This window comes from Elephas maximus, chromosome 1 (assembly GCF_024166365.1).
Source record: "Elephas maximus indicus isolate mEleMax1 chromosome 1, mEleMax1 primary haplotype, whole genome shotgun sequence".
Classification (NCBI taxonomy): domain Eukaryota; kingdom Metazoa; phylum Chordata; class Mammalia; order Proboscidea; family Elephantidae; genus Elephas; species Elephas maximus.
In genome coordinates this window covers 80034451-80049121 of record NC_064819.1, presented here as the reverse complement: position 1 = coordinate 80049121, position 14671 = coordinate 80034451, and the positions used below count along the sequence as shown (strand labels likewise).

General features: G+C 39.5%; 1 protein-coding gene across 2 annotated transcripts in view; it reads right to left on the bottom strand.

Moving 5' to 3' along the window:
- Positions 1 to 222: 222 nt before the first annotated feature.
- LOC126077429 (epididymal secretory glutathione peroxidase) overlaps positions 223 to 14671 on the bottom strand; it is a 39225-nt gene continuing 24776 nt past the window's right edge. Inside the window, exons 1-5 of one of the 2 annotated variants that reach the window (XM_049886903.1) lie at positions 8257 to 8468; positions 6765 to 6918; positions 3386 to 3503; positions 2809 to 2908; positions 223 to 1492 (exon numbers count right to left, since the gene is read on the bottom strand). In XM_049886903.1, coding sequence (XP_049742860.1) covers positions 1286 to 1492; positions 2809 to 2908; positions 3386 to 3503; positions 6765 to 6918; positions 8257 to 8337 — 660 coding nt within the window. In that variant the 5' untranslated portion in view covers positions 8338 to 8468 and the 3' untranslated portion in view covers positions 223 to 1285. Of the gene's footprint in view, positions 1493 to 2808; positions 2909 to 3385; positions 3504 to 6764; positions 6919 to 8256; positions 8469 to 14671 lie in introns of those variants that run through there. The other variant, XM_049886894.1, reaches the window with a different exon arrangement.

Genomic DNA, 14671 nt, shown 5'->3' with positions numbered 1-14671 from the left:
AAGTAGGAAGTGAAGGCTAAGAAAGAGTTGTAGACAGCATGGCCAAACATTGAATGAATGCCCCAGAACAGAGCCAATATGAAAAGGCTGGGAGAGTTTTCTTTTTTTCCTTTTTCCTATCTTTTAACTCCAGTTGTTTAAGGAAACCACTGTCAAATCACTAGCTGACCACTAAGTTAATAGAACAGAGACTTCAGTGACCACACATGACAAAGAATCCAGACTTTATAAAAATAATTTGGAAAAGTCAGTGACTAAATTAACAACAAAAACCAACAACGAGCAGCAACAACAAACCCTGATAGGGGTGTGGGCGGGAAAGGGCAGGTGAAAGGAATCTGACCTACAGAGTTGCCACATTATTAGTATTCAAAATGTTCAGTGTTCCTTCTATCCTGAGGGTGGGAGGCTGTTATCTGGGTAATACAGCATCTATGATAGAGTGAGAAAGAGGAGGTAGATGAGTTTGAGCACAGGATAGGATTTAAAAACCACATCAGTAATCCCAGGTGCAGCAGAAAACATTTTATTGGAGATAGTAGCAAGACTGGCTCTGAAGCTGAGTAGTCTAGAGTTGAGAGGGAAAGCACATCCTTCCAAGTGTGGAAGGCATTTCTGCTCAGGTGTCATGACCTGAATGCACTAAGTATTATACACTAAAGAAAGCTCTTGTAGGGTTCAATTCAGAGAGATGCTATGGGTCCTGCTATCCTGTAGGTTCCTGTTCCCACTGTAACTTAAGGCTTCCTACAGGAGAATGACAGGTGTTGGATGGGGTGAGGGGAAGGGGGAGGAGTCCATGGATGAAGACTAAACCAAAATGAGTTGATACATGTTTGTCCTAGGGGAGAAAAAACTTTATGATGTGGAATTTTGACAGTGTGACTGTCACCTCATTGCTATTCCTACATCTTGTGGGTAGAGAAAGAACAGGGAGTCAGAGTCTAGGGACATTCCTCTTCAGGATACTGAGGCAGTCTGAACCATCCTCAAGGAAGGATAATTTTCCTTTAATGGACATAAATTTTTAAATTTCTAGCAGAGGTCTGAGGATTCAGGGTTCCCATTGTTTTTTTTCTTTGCCTATATATTCTTGGGTGGAGAAATAGCAGTAATCATCAGAATATAAACCTACTTTGTGCAGTTTGGAAAATGTGGACAGTATAGAGGCGATTTAGTCAAGTGGAGGCCATTTAGAAAGAGAGTGTGATGAGAAGATGAATATTTCTTGAACAGATCTTTAGGTGAGAAGCAAGATGGATCCTTTCCCTGATTCTGGGACTTCCTATTTCGTTTTCAATTGCTTCAGGTACTCCAGAATGTCTGCCTTGACTGTGCTGACTGGTGCCCGGTGGGACCAACGCATGACAGGGATTCCATCAGATCCTACCAGGAACTTCTCAAAATTCCAGCGGATGTCATGGACCTTCATAGGTTCCCAGAAGATATATCTGGATGAACCCAAAATGTCAGAGGGGTGAGGACAGGAGTGCTAAAGCAAAGAAATGGAAAAAGGTTATTCTCACCCACAGATAATCCACTCCCTCTTATCCCTAGATACTTTAATTCATTAAAAAATATCCATAAGTTCTCTGAATCAACACCATTCCAATAAACAAGGATCCCACAGTAGATATTACAGCAAAAATCTATTCCTTCTCTCTGTTTCTCTCCCTGCCCCCATCACATGGTGCTATGGGTAAGCTAAACCAAAAAAACCAAATCTGTTGCCGTTGAGTCAATTGTAACTCACAGTGACCCTATAGGACTGAGTAGAACTGCCCCATAGAGTTTTCAAGGAGCACCTGGTGGAATTGAACTGCTGACATTTTGGTTAGCAGCTGTAGCACTTAACCACTACACCACCAAGCTATGTCACCCATATTCCCACTTTTTACTTCCTTATTTGAAAAATGAATAGCTTGGATTTGAGTGTGGTTTTCCAGGTCCTCGGGATCCATGGGCCAGGAGCGTTTCAATAAATATCTTTTGGAACCAACATAGAGTTACCAATATTTTGTTTTGTCAAATAAAATTTAAAGCATCATTTCATTGTTTCATTTAAAAAAGATCATTGTGGAATAAATTGTGTGTGGGTCATAATCTTAGAATAAAAGGCAGTCCTGTAAGTTAGACAAGTTGAGTTTCCGAAACTCTCCCTACATTGTCCTGTTTTCCTCGACTTAAAGAGAATATATGAAAATCTCTACATGAACCAGTCTTGGCCTAGAATTCAGCATTTATGAATAATTCACTTGGGTGACCTTTTGGTGCCTTTTCAGCTCTGGCATTTTCTATACTTAAAAGTTGGTGTTTCATACAAAGTACTTACTACATTGTATTATACCTGTTGATTTCTATGTCTCCCTTTCCAGTACGAACTTGCCAAGGGTACGAACTATGTCTTACTCGTATTATTTATTCTTACAATTCTTATTCTTATTATTTAGCAAACTGCCTTGTAGATAGCAGGCAATCCATAATGTATCCTGAATGAATTAATGAATGTCAATGAGAAAGATGAATTAATGAATGTCAATAAGCAAAACGAATTAATGAGTATCAATGAGCAAGAGGTTGATCACAGTAAAAAGCTACCACTCTACAACAACTCTCTTCACCACATGAAGCCAAAGCCCTCAAAATACTAACAAATGAAACCCAAATCCCTGTGCTGATCTGAAGCTGTTCTCCAAAGCATCCAATCCCACCTTTAGGAATGGGCCCTTAGGTCCATTTCTACCACACCAACCCAATGCTAGGAATATTAGGGAAGCAAGAGGGGGCTTATGTCAGTAATTCACTCACCTTCAAGAAGGTGAAGATTTTCTGTTCTTCCTCACCATTCACATCTCCTTTTTCAAAAAGCTGGAAATTAGGTATATATCCACCCCCTGGACGGACATACCTGCAATGAGCCATAATGTTCCCAGGAAACTCCAGAATATGAGAAAGTTATAATGGGAGACCAGGGTTTGAGGTCATAGGAAAGGGCAGGAAAAGGTGGATATACAGTAGGTGAGGATGGGGAGAGACAATATGACCGTATTTTGCATTTGAGTTCTATAATTTATTTTTTCTCTATTCCATTCCCTGTCCTTGCCCCACCCACCATTTCTCTACCAGTTATTTCTGTACTCCTGCCCCTCCACCACTCCATGCAGACCTCGTTACCCAGGGATGGAGAGATAGTCCCTGACATTGCTAGACTTTCATTAAGGTAGGCCAGAGTTAATATCAACTTGTAGATGCCCTGAGCTTACTGATCCACCATTACCACCACGTCACCCCACCCCACTCGGGAAGTTTCCAACATGGAAGGACCTCTGTGGAGAAGGGAAAAAGTAGACAGGAGCCTCCTATAGGGTTTCATGTAGGCACTCACCGGAGTCCAGGAAGGATCTCTGAGTTCTCTCCTGGTTCTTGCTTTCCAAATTGGTTGCAGGGAAAGCCCAATATTACCAGGCCAAAGGGCTTCAGTTCCTCCTGAAGTGCATTTAGTTCTGCAGGTAGAAAAGGGACAACATGAGACCCTGCCTTGCGCAGAGAGAGATCTCTGGAGTTACCTATTTTCCAGATGAGGAAACAGAGGCCCAGGGAGGAAAAAATCTCTAGATCAGAGATACTTTTAGTGGCAGAGCTGAGGCTAGATCTTGAATCTCTGGACACACTTCCAAATGCCCTTTCTTATAGCACCTTATTTCCCAAATCTGCAGTACATCAGAATCAGCTGGGGGCCCTTCCTTAAAAACAGGAATGCCTAAGTCCCATTCCAGAGGTTTTCCTGATTCCATTTCTCTGAGTTGGAGGCCAGTCAGCTTTATGATTCCAAAGCTCACCAGGTGATTTTTAAGCACGGTTTGAACATCACTGCTCATCATTTTGCTTTCCCTTGTTGGTTAATTGGTAGGTTAAATCATTCTTGTTTTGAAGGAAAAGACAAGGACAAAGAGTACTAAGGCTTTCTCTCCCCTGAAAAGGCTGGCTCACCCCCAATGGAGGGGGATAAACCTGACAGAGGCAAAGAGAACCAGAGAAGTCTAAGTCAAGCTTCCTGGTATTCTTCAACAATCCTCAGGATGTTAAATATGCATTCTCCCCAGACATTCTCATTGATAGTCTAGAAGGCAAACTTCCAACTGCTTTCATCCATTGCCAGGAAGTTTTCCAACTTGTCTGCTCAGGCTTTAACAACCATCATCTTTGTCAGCCCTTTCTGGGCTAGAAGCTTTTAGTTCCCTGATAAACACCAGATAATTCCACTGGGATTCAGCTCAGCCCCCTGATATCTCCTCTTGGTCTTTTTTATTTTCAAAATAGAGATTGATTTCCTGTTTCCACATGGTTCCTCAGTCCCTCTCACTATATCCCTTCCTCTTGTTTTCAGCAACTGTGGATGATCACGTCCACTAGGAAATAAACTAGAAATGAGGAAGCCTGTCTTCCTGTCCTTGGGCAACTATTCTTCAGTTTTCTCATCTGTTATGTGTGGAATGGGAACTGAATAAATTGATCGTTAAAAAATATTTATAACATCTTTATTCATAATGGAAACCCTGGTGGCATAGTGGCAAAGAGTTACAGCTCCTAACCAAAAGGTCAGCAATTCGAATCCACCAGGTGTTCCTTGGAAACCCTCTGGGGCAGTTCTACCCTGTCCTTTAGGGTCGCTATGAGTTGGAATCAACAGCAATGGGTTTGGTTTTTTGGTTTTATTCATAATTGCCAAGAATTGGAAGCAACCAAGATGGTAAATCGATAAAAAAAAATTTTGGTACATCCTCTACGAGGGAATTCAACAATTAAATGAGCTAACAAGCCACAAAAAGACATGGTGAATCTAAAGTTCACATTGCTAAGTGAAAGAAGCCAATCTGAAAAGGCTACATACTGTATGATTCCAATTATATGACTGAATAAGTTGATTTTTAAAGACCCTATAAACTGGTAAAATAAATTATGATCCAATGGGATTATTCAGTCTTAAAAAAAGAATGAGGAAATGGACTGAACTCCAAAGCACTTTCATAATTTAAAAAAGCAAAGTGACAAATAGTATTTACAGTATGCTAAAACTGGGGGAAAAGTAGAAAAAATGATCTATTCTGTAAACATAATATTGGTTGTCTGAAAGGAGGGAAGAAAGGAGACTTCTCACACTAAATGTTTTTGTTCCTTTTTAATTTTGAGCTGTGTGAATATATTATCCATTCAAAACAACATAACTAAAAAGAGAAAACAAAACACTTACTAGATTAAATACAAAAAATGCATCTGTCTCTGGTATAATCCATCCTGTTCCTTATTCAATCATCCTTAAACTACCTGGCCTGGAATATCAGAAACATAAAATTCTTTCCTGAATAATGTATAGATAGGGAGAAAACTACACTTGAAGGAGGAGTTGAGGTTGGCAGGGGAGTATTTGCCTCTATTGTAGCCTTCTCAACCAGCCCTCAGTCTAATCTAATGCGACTCCAAATATAGAAATCCCAACTCTCTTTTCCCTGTCGTCTAAGGTGCCTGTATAATCCCGGAAAAGTCTCAAAAGCACTGATACTCTCTCCTGGTTTTGCCAGGAGACTTCTGGAATCTTCTGAGAGGCTCCTAGTTTTCAGATATAAGTTGATCAGACAATATCTGATAAGAAAGCTCCATACTTAAACTAAGATTAAACTAGACTCCCTGAAAATGCTATGGGTTAAGAAAGGATCTTAGTCCAATGCCCTCTGGCCCCTCCCAGAGAAGGAGCAATGGAAAAAAAAGTGATGCAAAAGAGGATGAAAAACAAATAAACAGACAAACCGAAAAACCTCTCCAATATTATAAGCCCACTGATCTATCAGTAGCACACCAGGTTGTGACTATTCACTTTCTATTTTTGGTAAGAAAGATGTTTTCTCTACCTTCTTCTTGTGAGCAGAGCAAGGCAGGGTTTAGCAAACTTTTTCTGTAAAGGGCCAGATAGTAAATAACTTAGATTATGAGAGGGACCTCAGAAGAAAGAACTGGTGATCTATTTCCAAAACATCAGCCACTGATAACTGTACGGACCATAGTTCTTCTCTTACACACATAGGGTCACCATGAATTGGAATCGACTTAATAGCAACTGGTTGTTTTTTTGTTTTGGGTTTTTTTTTTTAATGATCTCTGTCACAACTACTAATACTGTCTCTCTTACGACTATTCAGTTCTGCCTGGTAGTGTAAAAGTATCCATCAGGGTTTCCACAAAGTAACCATAGGCAATATGTAAACAAATAGGCATGGTTGTATTCTAAGAAAACTTTGTTTATATAAACAGGAAGGCCAGGTTTAGCCTGTGCACAATAGTTTGCTAACTCCTAACATAGTGGGGGGAAACCAGCGTGGCCTAGTGGTTAAGTGCTACAGCTGCTAACCAAAAGGCTGGCAGTTCAAATCCACCAGGCGCTCCTTGGAAGCTCTATGGGGCAGTTCTACTCTGACCTATAGGGTTGCTATGAGTTGGAATTGACTCAACAGCAACGGGTTTTGGTTTTAGCATAGTGGGGAGCCCTGGTGGCACAGTGGTTAAGAGCTATGGCAGTTCTACTCTGTCCTATAGGGTCACTGTGAGTCGGCAATGGGTTTGGTTTTTTGGTTTAACATGGGGGAAGAAGTCACATGATCATGAATATTTATTTTAATACATAATTAGAATAAGAATATCATTCCAATTATAATTTAGAACATAACCTGATGGCAAATCTAGTCCCAGGAGATTTGGGTATGAATTCTTACCAGGATATTGAGCTGTCAGACCACAATAGGTGGCCACGTTGACAAAAAGGACATGCTTGCCTGCATACTTCTTGAAGTGGATGTGTTCCTTTCCATTAAGAGTGAGGGCATCATAATCATAGATGGTGCCTTTCACATCTTTGTAGCAATTCATCTGGAAAATTTTTTTAAATGGTAATGTTAGTACCAACAATTCTTAACATCTGTATAATTTTTCAAAGGACTCAAAGAATAATACAACAAGAACTGTCTAAGGTGTTATTGACAGGACTGAAACTTAGACTTTTGACTTGAAATCCAATGGGTTTTTTTTTTTTCAGCAACGAGCAAGTCAAATCTCTCTTCCTCTTATTCATGTAAAACCCCCAGAAAACACATGCAGGAATGAAAAAGGGCAGAGATTAACGAGCTGGGATGAGAGGGCTTGGAAGTAAGTGGAGCTAAAGAGAAAAGCAAGCTACCTTTTATGCTTTTTATTAAGTGAATTCTACAGTCCAGGGTCTCCAGACTCAATTAAGCAGCACTGGGTAACATAAAAGTCATATCAATTCCTAAAACTAGAAAGTCACTTTGGAGATCATCTAGTCAATTTCAGAGGGGTGGATCTTGCCAGAGCTGCCTTTTAAAGAAAACATTATGTATATAATCACTGTTGCTCACAAACCCATGAATTAGGGACTGTCACTCGCAAATTCAAAAAGAGAAAGCAGAAGCTATCAGAGGTGAAGTCCAAGGCCAAAAGTGATAATCCTGTATGTGAATGAAAGTTTGCCCAGCCCTAATTTCATGTCTCTATTTTGCCTCTAAGTCATCAAGTTCATCGCTATCCTTCCCTGTAATTTCTTCCCATTACCGTACACTCGTGTTTTTAAAATAAGTCACTGGAGCGTCAGTTGAGAATAGAACTGAGGCCAGAATCCAAAATTGTTGACTCCAAATCCAGCTGTTTTAGCCCTCTGGTTATTTTTTTCCATTTGTTTTATGCTTCTCTGGTAACTCTCTGACTTACTCCAGTCCTAAAACCTGCAGATCAGCTTTGTTCTCGTTTTGGTGAGTTTCCCACAGAGCAGCTCTCTGAGATGGGAGTTCAGTCACTCATCTAAACCCGGGCCTCACTGCCCCTTGACGCCCATCACTGCCCCGTGCTTCAGACCCAGTTTTGACTCAGTTCAGACCCAGTTCTGACTCAGACACTGATGTGGCTGGCATGGTAGCCAGTCAACCCGCAGGTGGGGAAAGAAGGGAGAAAGAACCACAGTAAGGAGACTTTCTCCCCTAGCCATATTCAACTCAAGAAACACCCATTTATAGACGTAAAGAAGATTCAAGGAGAAAAGAAGAAAGGTTTAGTAGAACCTTCAAAGAAAAAGAAAGCAGGGGTTCGAGACCTACAAAAAAGACTGGAGGGTGGAAGCTAGAAGCAGGACAGAGGGTAATTCTAATTCCCACTTTGAGCCTCTCTCCACCCTCTCTGGAGATCACTCACCTTCACCTTCTCGGGCTTGGGATCTGGCTGCACAAAACCAGCCAGGAGAAGGGAGAAAAGAAAGGAGGGCCTTAACTGCCCAGTCATGATTAATGTTTGTAGATCTTGATGCTTCTGAGATTCTCATGCACATCTGCAGCCTTTTGATACCTTGGCAGGGACTGGCCCAAGCCTGTGCTAGCCAATCGTAGGGCAGCAAGAATCTCTGGGGCCTGAGTAGGGAGTGAGGACCATAGAATTCAAACCACATCCTTGCCCCCACACACCCCCATGAGCACTCAGCACTCATCACTGATCAAGATCTGGGACCCATATAAATACTGGCAGAATTTATGAAAAAGGTGAAGGCAAGCCCTCTTTGGTCGATGAAGACTATTGCCTGGTTCTCTGAGTGGAGTAGAGGGTCTAGATGCAGACGCAGGCTCCCAGACATTGCAGTAAAGTCACTGTGAGAGGATTGATGAAGACATTCCAAAGACTTTCCTAATACTATTATTTGAGCTTAAAAATATCAAAGAATGGACCTCCTACAATCTCCTTGAGAAAGTTGAGAGGAAACTGGCCTTGAAGGGAAAAACTATTAACAAAATATATGAAGGACAGCGCATTAATGTATTCATTATACAAATAATTACAAATGTTTCCAAGTGCTTAAAAACAAGTAAGGAAAAAACATGCAGCCCAACAGAAAAACTGGCACTAGACAGGAAATCAAATGGCCTACGCGATAGGATACAATGTTCTCCCTTGCCATCAATTAAAGAAATATAAATAAGATACAATCTTCATTTATCAAACTGGCAAAGGATAAAAGGAATGAGGGTACCCAGTCTGGTATACGTGGTTTTTACACACTGGCGTTGAGTGGCGAGGGCTAGGGGAGGGAAATGATAGAAATAGCTGCCAACTTTCCTGGAGGATAATCTGCCAATCTGAATACACTACTTTTTAAAAATGCATGACTTTTTTTTTTTTTTAACTTTTAATGTTGAATAATTATGAACTTACAGGAAGTTGCAAAGATAGAACACAGTAGTCCCATGTATACTTCACCCAGTTGTCCCACTGGTTACAGCTTAACACAAGAAAAGGACAATATCAAAACCAGGAAACTGACATTGTTAGAATACGTGCGTATAGCTCTATGTTATCATATCACATGCTTAGATTAGTAAAGCCACCATCACAATCAAGATGCAGAACTATTCGATCACCACAAAGATCTCCCTCATGCTACTCTTTTATAGTCAATTACATTCCCCTCCCTTAAAATTCAAAAACTTTTTGGCCAAACTGACAAAAGAAGAACAGGAGAGGAAGCAAATATCCTGAATAAGAAATGAGATGGGTGATATTACAACAGACTCAATTGAAATTAAAAGACTCATATCAGATTACTATTAAAAACTTGTACTCTAACAAATTAAAAAACCTAGAAGAAATAGATGAATTCCTAGACACACACTACCTAACTAAGCCAACACAGAGGTAGAACAACTAAATAGACCCATAACTAACGAAGAGATTGAAAAGATAATCAAAAAACTCCCAACAAAAAAAACCCCGGCCGGACGGCTTCACTGCAGAGTTCTACCAAACTTTCAGAAAGGAATTAACACCACTACTACTAAAGGTATTTCAGAGCATAGAAAAGGATAGAATACTCCCAAACTCATTCTTTGAAGCCACCATATCCCTGATACCAAACCAGGTAAAGACACCACAAAAAAAAAGAAAATTACAGATCTATATCCTTCATGAACTTGATGCAAAAATCCTCAACAAAATTCCAGCTAATAGAATTCAACAACATATCAAAAAAAGAATTCACCTTGACCAAGTGGCATTCATACCAAGTATGCAGGGATGGTTGAACATTAGAAAAACAATTAATGTAATCCATCATATAAATAAAACAAAAGACAAGAATCACACGATTTTATCAATTGATGCAGGAAAGGCATTTGACAAAGTTCAACACCCATTCATGATAAAAACTCTCAGCAGAATAGGAATAGGAGGAAAATTTCTCAAGATAATAAATGGCATTTATACGAAGCCAATAGCCAACATCGTCCTAAATGGGGAGAGTCTGAAAGCATTCCCCTTGAGATCAGGAACCAGACAAGCATGCCCTTTATCACCACTCTTATTTAACATTTTGCTGGAGGTTCTAGCCAGAGCAATTGGGCTAGATAATGAAATAAAGGGCATCCAGACTGGCAAGGAAGAAGTAAAAGTATCTCTATTTGCAGATGACATGATCTTATACACAGAAAATCCTAAGGAATCCTCCAGAAAACTACTGAAACTAATAGAACGGTTCAGCAGAGTATCAAGATACAAGATAAACATACAAAAATCAGTTGGATTCCTCTACACCAACAAAAAGAACATCGAAGAGGAAATTACCAAATCAATACCATTCACAGTAGCCCCCAAGAAGATAAAATACTTAGGAACAAATCTTACCAGAGATGTAAAAGACTTACACAAAGAAAACTACAAAACACTTATGCAAGAAATGAAAAGAGACCTACGTAAGTGGAAAAACACACTTTGCTCATGGATAGGAAGACTTAACATTATAAATATGTCTATTCTACCAAAAGCCATCTATAGATTTAATGCAATTCCAATCCAAATTCAAAGGACATTCTTTAATGAGATGCAGAAATAAATCACCAACTTAATATGGAAGGGAAAGAGGCCCCAGATAAGTAAAGCATTATTGAAAAAGAGGAACAAAGTGGGACGCCTCAATCTACCTGATCTTAGAACCTATTGTACTGCCACAGTAGTCAAAATAGCCTGGTACTGGTACAACAACAGATACATAGACCAAGGGAACAGAATTGAGAATCCAGACATAAATCCATCCACATATGAGCAGTTGATATTTGACAAAGGCCCCAAATCAGTTAAATGGGGAAAAGACAGTCTTTTTAACAAATAGTGCTGGTATAATTGGATATGCATCTGTAAAAAAGTGAAACAAGACCCATACCACACACTATGCACAAAACTAACTCAAAATGGATCAAAGACCTAAATATAAAATCTAAAATGATAAAGATCATGGAAGAAAAAATAGGGACAACGTTAGGAGCCCTAATATATGGCATAAACACTATACAAAACATTTCTAACAATGCAGAAGAAAAACTAGATAACTGGGAGCTCCTAAAAATCAAACACCTGTATTCATCCAAAGACTTCACCAAAAGAGTAAAAAGGTTACCTACAGACTGGGGAAAAGTTTTTAGCTATGACATTTCCAATCAGCACATGATCTCTAAAATCTACATGATACTGCAAAAACTCAACTGCAAAAAGACAAATAACCCAATTAAAAAATGGGCAAAGGATATGAACAGACACTTCACTAAAGAAGACATTCAGGTAGCTAACAGATACATGAGGAAACACTCACAATCATTAGCCATTAGAGAAATGCAAATCAAAACTACAATGAGACTCCATCTCACTCCAACAAGGCCGGCATTAATCCAAAAAACACAAAATAATAAATGTTGGAGAGGTTTTGGAGACACTGGAACACTTATACACTGCTGGTGGGAATGTAAAATGGTACAACCACTTTGGAAATCTATTTGGCACTTCCTTAAAAAGCTAGAAATAGAACTGCCATGCGATCCAGCAATCCCACTCCTTGGAATATATCTTAGAGAAATAAGAGCCTTTACATGAACAGATATATGCACACCCATGTTCATTGCAGCACTGTTTACAATACCAAAAAGATGGAAGCAACCAAGGTGCCCGTCAATGGATGAATGGATAAATAAATTATGATATATTCACATGATGGAATACTATGCACCAATAAAGAATAACGATGAATCTGTGAAACATTTCATAACATGGAGGAATCTGGGAGGCATTATGCTGAGTGAAATTAGTCAGTTGCAAAAGGACAAATATTGTATAAGACCACTATTATAAGAACTCAAGAAATAATTTAAACAGAGAATAAAATATTCTTTGATGGTTACGAGAGGCAGGAGGGAGGGAGAGCAGGACAGGGGTATTCACTAATTAGATAGTAGATAAGAACTACTTTAGGTCACAGGAAAGACAACACACAATACAGGCAAGGTCAGTACAACTAGACTAAACCAAAAGCAAAGAACTTTCCTGAATAAACTGAATGCTTCAAAGGGCAGCGTAGCAGGGGCGAGGGTTTGGGGACCATGGTTTCAGGGGATATCTAAGTTAATTGGCATAATAAAATCTATTAAGAAAACATTCTGCATCCCTGGAGAGTGGCCATCTAAGATGCATCAATTGGTCTCAATCCACCTGGAGCAAAGGAGAATGAAGAACACCAAAGACACAAGGTAATTACGAGCCCAAGAGACAGAAAGGACCACATAAACCAGAGACTACATCAGCCTGAGACCAGAGGAACTAGATGGTGGCTGGCTACAACCGATGACTGTCGTGATAGGGAACACAACAGAGAACCCCTGAGGGAGCAGGAAAGCAGTGGGATGCAGACCCCAAATTCTCATAAAAAGACCAGACTTAATGGTCTGACTGAGACTAGAAGGACCCTGGTGGTAATGGCTCCCAGACCTTCTGTGGGCTCAGTACAGGAACCATTCCCAAAGCCAACTCTTCAAACAGGGATTGGACTGGACAATGGGATAGAAAAAGATGCTGGTGAAGAATGAGCTTCTTGGATCAAGTAGACACTTGAGACTCTTTTGGTATCTTATCTGGAGGGGAGATGAGAGGGCAGAGGGGGTCAGAAGCTGGCAGAATGGACAATAAAAGAGAGAGTGGAGGGAAGAAGCGGGCTGTCTCATTAGGGGGAGGGCAATTAGGAGTATATAGCAAAGTGTATATAAATTTTTGTATGAGAGACTGACTTGATTTGTAATCTTTCACTTAAAGCACAATAAAAATTAAAAAAAAAAAAAGGTCAATAACTTTTGACTCCAGAAATTTCTTCTAGGGAAATGATTGGAAAAGCCAACAATAATGTATATAAAAGGATGTTCATTACAGTGTTGTTTTTTTAAAAAAGCAGAAAGTCTGAAGCAAATCAAATGTACCAAATTAGTAATTTTACACAGATTGTGATATATCTAGAAATATATAACATTTATGGAACAAGTGAACCAGAATATCTGACCAGACCACACCCACTGCTGACGAATCGATTCCCAAGGTAACCCAGGTTACCTTGAAATTAGGTCCTAGAGTTAGGACTAACATTGTCTAAGTCTTGGGTTTGTGACCTTTCTACAAGAGTATGTTTTCTTTTCAATATTAAGATTGCTCAGTCAGAAACACATATAGATATTTTGAAGGTTGCTAGCTCAGCTTTTAATTTAGCAAGTTTTTTTCCTATACTATATGTTCCATGGAACCCCAGTGGCGCAGTGGTTAAGAGCTCAGCTGCTAACCAAAAGGTTGGCAGTTGGAAACCACCAGCCAATCCTTGGAAACCCTATGGAGCGGTTCTACTGTGCTCTGCAGGGTCACTATTATGAGTTGGAATACACTCCTTGGCAATGGGTTTGGTTTTTATATGCACCATACATTATAATAGAGATCCTAGCCTCAGGGTCGTCATGAGTTGGAATTGACTGGACTGCACATAACAACAACAACAACAAGCCTCAGGGAGCAGGGACAAAATGTTACCGTGGAAACCAAGGATCCTTGATGAAATTCAAAAATAAATTTTAAGTACAATAAGAATACAAAAAGAAAAAATAGAGAGGTAACGCCTAATTGTTTCACAAGCAAGGAAATATTTTACAATTTTCTCTCCACAGATCCTAATTTTTGATAGACAAATCAACTATAATTTTAAAATCAATTTTACCATATTTTTACTATCACAGGTATGTGTGACTCAGAAGGTCAGATCAGCAAAAAGATAATCCAAAATAAAGCAAAGAAAGTGGATGTTTTATTTAGCTTGAACAGACCCAACAGGGTTTAAAAATTAATGTATTTTCGATTTGGGAATATTTGAGATGGCTCATGAAACCTAAGCATCCAGAAATTTGAGAAGGAAAACCACTAAATCAGAAGAAACAATCCTGAGGTATGCGATGGGAGCTATAGAAAAGTCATAGAATCATGCAATTGACAGAAAATTCAGAGATCATCTAATCCAATCTCTCACTCAGTACATGAATTGCATCCTCAAAAAGCTGTCATTTACTCTGATTAAGTACTTCCAGTGAACAAGAACACATTATGGCAGAGTGTTCAACGACTGCTGTGAAGGAGAAATAGGCAGAAAAGTAAAAATGGAAATTCAGAAGCCGTGAGACTGTAGGGCAGTGAGAGCAGGATCTTGTGGGGCTGGGAAAGGCTTTACAAAGTAACACATACAGGCAAACACACACACACATAAAAAAAAAATGTCAAGTCAATG